The sequence below is a fragment of the Chiloscyllium plagiosum genome, unplaced genomic scaffold, assembly GCF_037043375.1.
Source record: "Chiloscyllium plagiosum isolate Xiang-an unplaced genomic scaffold, Cpla_swu_hap1 HiC_scaffold_37, whole genome shotgun sequence".
Classification (NCBI taxonomy): domain Eukaryota; kingdom Metazoa; phylum Chordata; class Chondrichthyes; order Orectolobiformes; family Hemiscylliidae; genus Chiloscyllium; species Chiloscyllium plagiosum.
The window spans coordinates 25,416,087-25,428,174 of NW_028270175.1; the positions used below are offsets into that span (position 1 = coordinate 25,416,087).

Genomic DNA, 12,088 nt, shown 5'->3' on the forward strand with positions numbered 1-12,088 from the left:
ATGCTAGCTGTCAAATAAGAATCTGCACAAAGAGGTGAATGAGGTGGAACAGTCTTTTACAGAAGAAAAGATATGAGTGTATCATAGGAGATAGATTATCCAGCCATTGCTTTGTGGCAAAAGGATATTTATGTCAATGATCATTTCAAGTCAGACACTGAGGCATGTAACATTATATTATCAGATAGTGAACCACAGTTGAAAGAAAACACTGTCTGTCGCCTACAGCAATACAATTACAGGTACATGGCCCTTCAGGAAAGCACTTATGTCGAAAGGTATACCAGAAGCATTTCTCCAATTTAGCAGAATACATACAGTAGAAGACCTGCTGTGTACTGTATAATTGTGAATTCTCACTTTGGAGCAACATTTCCTCTGAGTCATCCTGTGCAGCTGCATGTGTAGCCATTAGTGTCAGCTTGCCGTTTAATTTCCAATTCCTGGAGGCTCACACAGCCAGAAAGGAAATTAGAGGGAATGCTGCTGTTGAGTATGAAGATGTACCTTGGTTGCAATTTTCCTCAGATGATGAAAGGAGTAAAACCAGCTAAAGGCAAGGAACAACTGCTCAAAAGGCAACTGGTAGAAGATTTCAAGGAACTCCCTAGACTCATGTCAGAATCGAAACATAAAGCAGAATGCACTGAGACTTTCTACCTTAGTATAAGAAATTGTTTCATACCATCAACAAGAAGGCCATCTTTAACTATATTGGTTTGGCAGGAATGTTTTCACTGAAGACAGATGGCAAATTTTAGCAAAGTTTGTGAGGACACACAAGAAATGAGATAATCATAGACCTGTCCAGAGCTAACGTGATAAACCTATTACTGATGTAATTCAGAATGGGACACAGCTTGGAGAAAAAATAGTAATGATAAATCCAAGTCTGAGGTGACTTAGAAGAGAAAAGTTCCAGCAGGGAATTTTATTATCCTCCCCTTCCCAGGAAGCATCCTTAGTATCAGTGATGCATGTCATGGCAGACATGAAACAATCCTCAAATGGCAGAATTGAGAAAGGGAACATGCTGCTTTTACTGGGGGTAAAAGTTGAGGTAAACAATGTACCTGTTTCAGAACAGTAGATTGAGAATTAAAAATCTGCTGACATAAATTGCAGATATGGTGTAAACTGCTCCATAGAAGCCACCAGTGAGAAAGAACAATCAATGACTAAACATTCACAAAGCTTCAAAGACAAAAGTACTGTTTCAACAGCGCAGTCCCTCTCTGCAAAAGAAATCCAGGAGATTAAAGGCCCTTTAGTTGAATGATGGTGCAGTTAGTGTCAGGGTGCTGGGGATGACAGAATTAGATAATTGCAGATATCTTGAACTCTCCTTTAAATGTAAAGCCACAACATACAAGGAAAATATCCATTTACTAGATACCACAGTTTTTAAATTAGAAAAAGACAACAGACAAAAGTTTGTGACAAGTTTTTACAAACTAATTGACAGATACTTCTACCTAGAAAAAGCCGTCATCCTAAACAAACCTTCTGCAGACTAATGACATCACAACTGATCTATTTCTGTCACAAGTGCACAAAGCTAGAAAATTTTACCCGGGGCTGTTACTATCCTTTTTACTACATCTCGAATCTCAGTCTCAATTTACATTTAATCATTGACTCAGTGTTCATTAAATTTTCTCCATTTATAGCTTCTGAACATATGGAGCCTTAAGCTAGAGATTCCACATTTATTTGCAAACAATTTGTTAGCACAGTAATTTCAAAATTATCTGCCATCTGGTTCATTGAGAATACATTTGTTGACAGCTTTAAACTGTTCTCTATCCTTTGCAATCTTATTCTCAACCACATTAAAGCTTCTATCTTCTCCCCTCCACCTGGTAGCCTCATTCCAAACCCTTTCAACATCCTCATTTCAACTGTACTTCTAGCCTCTTCCTTTCCCTCCCTTTGCAGTCTCCTCCTTCAGGACAGCCTTGTCCTACCTATGTTTTGCAGTCTCCTCCTTTTCACCCTCCTTCATCCCACTTTCAGCAACAGACAACATCCCCAGGACACAAATAACAGCAGTTCTTGACTCCAGGCAACCCATAATGCCCAAATCTGGCAGAAAACCTCTAAGGCCCAGCTCATGGTGGCAATCCCAAAGGCCAGGGCCAGATTCCAGGCAGCAAACCCTAAAGACTAAGATCAGTTGCCAGTGGCAATCCCCAAGGATTCAGCCATTTCTAACAGCAATCCCTAAACACTGGGCTAAGTTGCTGATAATAATCGCTGAGGCCTGAGCCCAGTTTCTGATGGAAACTCCTGAGCATTGGGCCTGGTTGCTGATTCCAATTTGGATCTGGTTCCTGATGGCAATCCGTGAGGACTGGGCCCTGTTCCTGATGCTAATCCCTGAGGGCTGGGCCCAGTTCCTGATTGCAATCCCTGAGGATTGGGCCCTGATCCTGATAGCAATCCGTGAGGACTGGGCCCTGATCCTGATGGCAATCCCTGAGGACTGGGCCCCATTCCCTGATAGCAATCCCTGAGGCCTGGGCCCCATTTCCTGATAGCAATCCCTGAGGAGTGGGCCCTGATTCTGATGGCAATCCCTGAGGATTGGGCCCCATTTCCTGATAGCAATCCCTGAGGAGTGGGCCCTGATTCTGATGGCAATCCCTGAGGACTGGGCCCAGATCCTGCTGGCAAACCATGAAGACTATGCCCCATTCCTGATGTCCAAACCTAAGGAGTGGTCCCAGATTCAGATGGTAATCCCCAAGGATTGGCCCAGGTCAACACTAATCCTGGTGACTTGATCACCACAAGTACTTACCTTCCCAGTCGCTCCTCAGTCATATGTTTGCTTACTCCTGGATTTGTGATAGGTCAAACCGATTTAAATAGAATTTCTAATTGGAGGAGCAGTCCCTTGCAGAATCTGCCCCTCTACTGTTAAGGACTGTTAGTGCTCCAGTTGGTTGCTGAGAAGGGTGTTGCTGCTCAGGTCTAGATCCCCCTAAGGTCATGGGCCCTGATGATTCACATTGCCCCTCTCCTGGGCCTTGTTGGTAAGAGTGGCAGTAGTAGAAGTCCTGAGGCAGGTTATAATTGGCCAGTGATGTAGAGATGGAATTAGATGTGATCTTATTAAGACTGTGGATATGTAATTGGAAGTATAATAGCATATGCCCATTCATAATGGATCACTATGTGGTTTACCAGTGTAAATGTACATGCTTACCATTGCACCAGTGTGTTATCTGGGCCAGTGTGTACGTACCAGCGCTTGACAACGCCCGTGTGCAGGACAAATTTGTAAGTCCACATATACACACATGCCTATGAGGACATGTATCTACAAGCACAGATATGTGTGTGTGTGTGTGTGGCACCTTGGTGCGCAGATGCTTCATTCTCAGTTCAGACTAACAAATGTACAATTTGTAATAGTCTTCTGAGTCACATTGTGTATAAGGAGGTGCATGCATAGAATTGTTTACATGAGTTAAAATTTCTGTGTACACATCCTAGTTTACATATGCAAATGTGAAAAATCATTTAGGGTATGAGGATGTGTGAGAGCATATGCATGTGTGACTGAGTACACAAGGACTGAGCATATGTGTGAGAAATTGTGTCTGGGCAGTCTCTGTGTAAAATCTTGGGATGTGATTATTGATGTGTGTATAAGGCCTGTGGTTGTCACTTGGTGTGTAAGAGTGTACGTGTGTTTACAAGAAGATCAAAGAACTATGGGGCAGTGGTACTTGTGTGCATCTCTACTTTCAATCGTATTCAACAGCTATTATTTATTGTTGTTAAAGATTTTTCATGTTGTTCCACTAGACACCAGACATGACTTAATGACAGTTGCTATAGAAACAGAAGTTTTTGGAGACACACACTCTTATTTACTTACATTTTGAACATTTCCTGAGTTAACAATCTTTGGCATGAAAACAGGATAATAACCGTCCAAGCTTTTAGAGATTATGTGGAGATCTTTCTGTGCAAGATCGAACTGACTTCTATTATATGTTAAACCTTCCAACTTCCCTCATTATCCATCCCTCACTATATTTCCCCCAGTTGCCTCTGGTCTAGATACGTGTTTCAGTCAAAGATGACCTGATAATGAGTGATGTTGAGGATCTTTAAGCTCTCTCTACCTCAAGGATAGCAAGGCAACATCCTGGGCTTTGATGTCATAGAGTCATAGAGATGTACAGCATGGAAACAGACCCTTCGGTCCAACCAGTCCATGCCAACCAGATATCCCAACCCAATCTTGTCCCACCTGCCAGCTCCCGGCCCATATCCCTCCAAACCCTTCCTATTCATATACCCATCCAAATGCCTCTTAAATGTTGCAATTGTACCAGTCTCTACCACTTCCTCTGGCAGCTCATTCCATACCCGTACCACCCTCTGTGTGAAAAAGTTGCCCCTTAGGTCTCTTTTATATCTTTCCCCTCTCACCCTAAACCTATGCCCTCTAGTTCTGGACTCCCAACTCCAGGGAAAATACTTTGCCTATTTACCCTTTTCATGCCCCTCCTAATTTTGTAAACCTCTATAAGGTCACTCCTCAGCCTCCAACACTCCAGGGAAAACAGCCCCAGGCTGTTCAGCCTCTCCCTATAGCTCAAATCCTCCAACCCTGGCAACATCCTTGTTGCCTTGCTATTCTGAACCCTTTCAAGTTTCACAACATCTTTCCGATAGGAAGGAGACCAGAATTGCACGCAATATTCCAACAGTGGCCTAACCAATGTCCTGTACAGCTGCAACATGACCTCCCAACTCCTGTACTCAATACTCTGACCAATAAAGGAAAGCATACCAAACGCCTTCTTCACTATCCTATCTACCTGCAACTCCACTTTCATGGAGCTATGTGTCAATAGCAAAGCAATTGACTTTGAATAAAACATTATTGTGAGATCTCATGATCTCTCTGAGAAAAGCTGTAACTCTCCTGACATGGAATTGATTTTCGGGTTCTTTAATGAGGATTCCCAGGCTAGAGCTGCAGTATTATCATCACACTTTTTTCAGCAACCAATCACATTAAAGAATTATCACAAACAGTGAAGCAGGCTAGGGACATGGTTATAGTTCAACATCAAGGTTAACAATCATTCAGTGTCTTCAGTTGATGCAAAGTGAATGGTTGTGATAGCCCCAGGAAAGGATATCTTGGGGCAGGAATACAGTATGTGGCTGATGATCTGACTTGAATGGCCAAATTCAGAATTTGAGCTGTTCTTCATGGTCCAATAGTGGAGCAGGTGACCACATCTCCTCCAGGCCATCCTTAAACAGTTGAGGGATGTCCAGATTTACTGCGGACATACATCCAATAGTGGACCTCTTGGGTCATGTAGTCAGTGTTTAGTGCAGATAGTATGCTCCTTGGGTGGTGTATTGAGGGATAGTGAAGAAAAGGAGCAAACAGGTACTTAGGTGACAACATCACTGACAGAGAACATTCTCCAGTGAGGTTTTGTCCATTGTTTGAAGCTGGACCCTTTACAAATCACACAGATTTTTGTTGTTACTTTCCCTTCACTAAATAGTTGCCTAATGTCTCTGGAGTTGACTTGTAAATGGGCTGGACAGAGTTTAAAAATGAAGGGATCTTCAGAGCTAGGTTGAGACAGTAGAAGACAAGTTAAGGCAAATCAAGCATTTACGATTGGGTGAGATCTGGCTCAAGTCGGCGTAACATCAAGGGCCGAAGGGCCTGTACTGTTCTGTAATGTTCTAAATTGCATCAAGTTATGTTCTACAGGGAAATAGAGAGACCAAACTCTGAGCAATTGTGTTGGATGGAAAGAAATGAATGAGAGTACGATACTGTGAGATGACTCGAGTTTCCAACATGTTGAAGACGAGTTGGTGTAAACTGTGAAGGTGGCAGGTTTAGAGCTGAAAGCACAAGAAAGGCAAGATGCCGAGAGCTAGTACAATAGTGACAAAACATAAAAGGGTGTGATAGAGGAGATGAGAGGTTGTCGTCCAGTGTAAGAGATGCTTTACTTTCTACAATGTCCATGTATGTGAGGTGAAGAGCTGACCCTCCCAGATATGGAATTCACAACTCCTCGCATGATTGGTTTAACATTCCTTGAGTACACTGAGCACCTGGGTGAAGCTGGCATCTTGTGATTTTTACTGACAACACCTTGTTTTTCTTTTCCAGGGAGAAAAGTGCGAGTTTATTCTACAGATTCTCCAAGTGACGAGTCCTTCAGCAGTGGGAGTCTAGACTGCGAGTCCATGTTTACAGGGACCCTATTTGACAATGACTTGAAAGACAATGCTTTCTTAAGCAACAACTTCTCACTGGAGGATGACGTTGTCCCTCTGGATGATTCTGCCTCCGACGAGCTCACATCGGAATCCCTGCCTGGACTGGGGCCAGAGATTCAGTGTCGTTTAGCGGCCACGGGCAACTTGGGTGAGATGCCATCCATTGCCAGCTGCATGGAGCAGGAGAAACGGCGTTTTTCAGCCTCCGAACTGATAAACAGACTGCACCTCTCTCAGAAGAAAGTAGCACAAGCTTTGAAACTGAACAAGTCCCTGCCAGGAAGGTCTACACCTAGAGAGAAAACTCCCGCTTTCTCCCTTGAAGGTAAGGTTTAACTGTGAAGCAGAAGAAAGTCTACCCTTTTCTGCACCAGACGTTGGAATAGAGAGAGATAGCCTACATTTCAAAAGCATAAAGTCATAGAAATATACAGCATGGAAACAGACCCTTCAGTCCAACTCGTCTATGCTGACCAGATCCTAAATTAATCCATTTGCCAGCATTTGGGCCATATCCCTCTAAACCCTTCCTTTTCCTACATGCAAGGTGCTTTTTAAATGTTATAATTGTACCAGCCTCTACCACTTCTTCTGGCAGCTCAGTCAATACACGCACCACCCTCTGCATGAAAAAGTTGCCCCTTAGGTCCCTTTTAAATCTTTCCCCTCTCACCTCCTGTCACTTCTGCAGGAGTTTGGTTAGCTTAGTTGGCTGGAAGGCTAGTTTCCAATGCAGAGTGATGCCAACAGCATGGGTTTACTTCCCACTCTGGCTGAGGTTACTATGAATTTCTCAATTTCTCCCCTCACCTGAGGCATGGTGACCCTCGGGTTAAATCACCACCAATTGTCTCTCTCTAATGAGAGTACAGCCCTGTGGTGACTTTATCTTTGTATCACCACTGTCCACACATTCCCTAGGCATGAATTGCTGTTTGAAATGTGGGAAAGTATCTGTCATTTTGCAAGGTTCCACAAACTGTAAATGATAAATTAACATGTGTTTTGGAGATACTGATAGAAAGTGACTACAGCCCCAGAAGACCATAGGCTTCTTTCCTATTAGAGAGAGGCAACTGGTGGTGGTGGTTTAACCTCAGGCAAGGGACGTGATTGAGAAGGCAGCATCTTTCATGGTGACCTTAATCAGCGCAGGAACTGTACCCATTACTGTTACTATTACTCTGCCTCACAAACCAGCCACCCAGCCAACTGAGCTAACCATCAGATTGTACTTAAGTGCTGGTAAGAGCATGTCCTGTGCTGTCCTTCTTTATGATTGTAAATATTGACCTAGATAATGCAGAGTCTTGAACTCAGTAGTTTGTGGCTTTGAGACCAGAATGCTTCCAACTGACAATAGATTAGGATTTACAGAAGAATAGGGCAGAAGAGAGGAGACAACTATAGTTTTGACCACAATTTTGCAGTGTGTCCTGGATGGGCAGATTATTCTGTGAGCTGGAGGATGGACAGCGTAACAACGTCTTTGGTTTAAGAAGAGATTGAAACTGGTTAGGCATCAGTCAACACAAAATCACTTGTGTTGCGCTTTTATCAAAGGCATTTTGAAAGTCTAACTTGATGGTATTGTTGAACTTCCATCATCCACCAAATTTCCACAAAACTATTCAGCCGGTTTAGTACAACAGGATCTGCCCAATGTTGAGGGTAGTGGGTTTCTGCTGTGGAGTCTTCATATCAGTGAATCGGATGAGTCTTAACCCTCAGGTTTTTGGGCTGATGGGGCAGGATGAGGAGTAAGGTACAGGAAGAACTCCATTTTCTTTTGTCCTCTACCACTGCACTGCCTCATCTTTAAGACGTTGAAATTCAAAGCAGGAGCCACGTTGATGGACAATTTGCTGCCATTTTGAATGATTGAATGAAAAAACACTAGGTGCCTTTCTTGAAGCCACCTCTACAAACATTCAGGCAAAAGTCTTGCAAAAGTCAACTGTGGTGGACTGGCCACGGCATTGATGCACCTCCCATTGAATCCACAGAATGCAGCAAAAGCAACACTGATGGAACTTCTCCAATACTGCAAAGTGTCACTGATACACAGTCCAGGTCTCACTGCAGGATAGGACTGTGGGGACAACAGCTGTGCTGTACACGAGAGGCATAATGGGTTGCAATATTTCTTCAAAAGTGTGAGAGCAAGCATGTGACACCACTGACAGAACTCACCCAATCACCTGCCAGTCAGCTCAATTATAGCCTGCAGGCAGAACAAAGGTAAATATCTCGACCTATTACAGGCCTCGATACTGGCAACTCCAATCACCCAGAAACTATCGGCAATTCAGAGGCTGGTGGTTTCTGGATCCTAAAGTCTGCCATACCTTGGGGAATTCAACAGTGGGAAGGTACATTGTTTCTATTTTCTTGATGTGTTCTGGGGGTCTAGGGGCCAGAGGCAAGGATTAGGCGTGGCTTTTCTCAGATTGGGGGCAATTGCAGGCCCCTAACCCCACGGGCAGGTCATTATGGTTTTCCACTCAGGAAACTAGCTACATTTCTCACCCGCTGGGACAGCAGGTGATCAGGCAAAGTAACAAGTTTGAATCCCTTGACTGACCATTAATTGACCATTTAGGGTCTTAATTGCTGGTGAGTCGAGAAATTTCCATTATGGACCTTCCCACCCAGCACTCAGTTGCTGAGGTAGCAAGAGGTCAGTTCTTCTTCAGGGCTATCTCACCCCATTATTACCTCTTCTCGACATTTGTCACCACCATGGAGGGGAAAATGTCACCCTAGGATTTTTGCTGACATCTGGAGGTCTTTGTTGTCAAACACTCACTGTCCTAATGTGCAGAAGGCTGATCCTCGTCAATGGTGGCCTTTTGAAACAGGTTGCTGGCAAAATTTGGGAAGTGCTCAACATGTTCCAGAGTCTCTCCTTCAACATTTATGGGAGATGAAATATTTGGCTGAGAAAGTGATTGAAGTTCAATGAATAATATACAGATTTTATTTCGGCAACATTCACTCAGTTTCTTGTTGGTAGAATTGGAGAAAGTGGCTTAAAAAGCTGGTGCACAGGGAACAAGGTCACTCCAGTCATCTGGGTACTGTTGGTCATCTACGTGGTAACTTTGTTTTTGGAAGTGGGGCAAAAAAACACAAAGATTAAAGAGTTTACCATTTCGGCTGTTTGATGTTCAATGAGGTGAATAACCACTGTCAGTTGGACATAAAAGTCTTCCAAACTCCATTGAATAAGGGCACAACCTCCAGGATCATTAGAATAAATCTCACTATGGTGGCTGGGGGGGATTAAAATTCAAATAATTGACAGATGTGGAACAGAATGATCAAGTTTCCTCCTGCACTTGAGGGCTTCTGTGACCAGTGCACACTGTAGGGGCTGGAGGATCTCCTCAGCCCTTGGACTAATAATTTGAACTAAATTTATAAGTTTCCTTTGATGATTTGATTTTGGCAGCAGTCCCACTTTAAGGGGATGTCAGCCATTTATGTGTTTATTTGTTTTATTGGTTTTCATGGGTTTTCAAATGGTACGAAATGATCGGATTGTTATGAAAAACCCATTTGCTGTGCAAATGCCTTCAGGGAAAGGAATAGGTGCCATCCTTCCCCAGTCTGGTTTACATACAACTCCACATCCATTGCATTGTGGTTGATTCTTAACTAAATGATGTAACAAACCACTCAGTTGTATCAAACTATGACGGAAAAGAAAGCATAGTGAGTGAACCTGCATCATGTGGATTGCAGCGATTCAGGAAGGCAGCTCACCACCACCTTATCCAGGGCGATTAGACATGAGCGTTTAATGTTACGCTTGTTGACAGACACTCATATCCTAAACTAAACTTTGAAAAAAATTCCTGAGGATGTGCATGAGCAGGCAGATAAACCCAGACAGAAAGCTGGCTGATTACTTTGGGTTTATAAATAAGGGAGTAAAGGATCTCTATGACACTATGACAAGAACAAAGAGGTAATGATAGATTTGGATGAGGCAGTGGTTAGGCCACATTTTGTGTGATTTTGAGCCTCTCATTAAACCCCCTGGTAGATTTACCGGGATAATGCCAACACTGGCAAGTTATTGCCACAGAATTGTTTCCACAGAAACAGGAAAAGGGAAAGTGAGATTGTAAAAGCTTAAGACGAATGAAGAATTCATACAGTGATGAGTCTGGCTGGGATGTCAGTGACAAGAAATCGTCAAATTAAAACTTTCAGTAAGCATCCATGATTCTGTACGGGGTGGGAACAGCTCCCTGTCTGTAGTCAGTGAGTAATTTATGTGCAGTGTCTCAGACACAGAGTACAGCTATTTCCATCTGGCCTCGTGTCACACTTTGACTCCCGTGCCACAAGAATGGCTTGACTGAAATGTCTGCTGTCCTCCATAGCTGGCATCCATGGGTTCAGTACAAAGATCAGGAACAGTCACTAAGTATTTTCTCTTTATGAAACTGATGTACCCCTGTACTTGTTTCCAATTTATATTTCAGATTTCTGCTATGTGTGATGCTAATTTTTTATCTTGAGACATTCACTCTTGTTGAATGTTTCAGAACTGCTGCACATTTGGTCTCACTCAGTATGAGAGTTTCATTCAAACACATATACCTCACTAAAAGCTTTAACACTTTGTCTTTTCTATCTCACTTTCCACCTGAAAGCCTGCCTTTTCAACTATGTAAATGCATGTTGTTGTTGTAAAATGGATTACAGGGTTACCTTTGCCCTGTAAAGTCACAGGAACCTCCCTCACACTCAAGGCTGGTCTTGTAGGAGAGTCCAGGATCACAGAACATAATCTTAGAATAAAGCATGACAGGTTTAGGACAGAGACGAGGAGGAATTTCTTCCCCCTGAAGGTGGGGAATCAGTTGAATTCTTTACCACAGTGGGCAGTCAAGGCTATATCATTCAGTATATTCAAGGCTGAGATAGACAGATTTTTAAACAGTAAGGGAATCAAAAGAAGTGGGGAAAAGGTAGTAAAATGGAGTTGAGGAACATCAGATCACCCAGGATCTCATTGAATGGTGGAGCAGACTCGATGGGCTGAATGGCTTATTTCTGCTCTACATTTTATGATCTTCTGGCTACAGTGTTTCTGGAACACCACCTAATCATCTCAGGTATCTGGTCTTGAACAACATGTCAGAGTCTGATCCTTGCTGCTGGGTGTTCACATGCACTGTCTCTGCTTAGTTTCTCCTGCACTGTGCATCGGTGATGCCAGATATTTGACTGTGAGGCAGGGCTTTTGGATGTCCGGAGTATCTCACTGTTTCCCTTCTTATATCTTGTTCTCAGGCAGATGGAGTGCAAAAAAAAAGAGCAAGTCTCTCATCTCGATCAACAGCAATGTGTCTCCAAAGCCACAAAGGAGTGGTCTCATCTTTGACAGTCCTCCACCTAACTTGTGGAAGCCAAGCACCATTCCAAGGTAACATTTAGGTCTGGTCTACAAACCAGCTATTGGAATTGGCGTCCACAAACCACAGTAACTGGTGAAATTTAAATTCAATTAATAAAACCTTGAATTAAAAGCTAGTCTCAATGATGGTGACCAGGAATCCATCTTCTATTGGTGTAAAAACCCATCTGGTTCAATGACGTCCTTTAGGGAAGAAAATCTGCTGCCCTTACTTGGTCTGGCCTCTTTATGGGTGGGCAACATGTGCTGGCATTGCCCAGTGATGCCCAAGACCCATGAGAGAATAAAGAAAAAAAATACACCAACTGTTGCAATCAGATTTAACAATTTTTCTTGAGACTGTGATATGGAGTGATCACTCTGATAAAC

The 12,088-nt window shown here is 43.1% G+C and overlaps 1 protein-coding gene across 2 annotated transcripts in view; it reads left to right on the forward strand.

Annotated features, from left to right (window-relative positions):
• The window catches only part of arhgef19 (Rho guanine nucleotide exchange factor 19), an 88,321-nt gene that overhangs the window by 46,812 nt on the left and 29,421 nt on the right, over positions 1-12,088 (forward strand). For both annotated transcript variants that reach the window (XM_087980479.1, XM_043675745.2), the window contains 2 exons: positions 6,176-6,610; positions 11,596-11,728. In XM_087980479.1, coding sequence (XP_087836605.1) covers positions 6,176-6,610; positions 11,596-11,728 — 568 coding nt within the window. The remainder of the gene's footprint in view (positions 1-6,175; positions 6,611-11,595; positions 11,729-12,088) is intronic.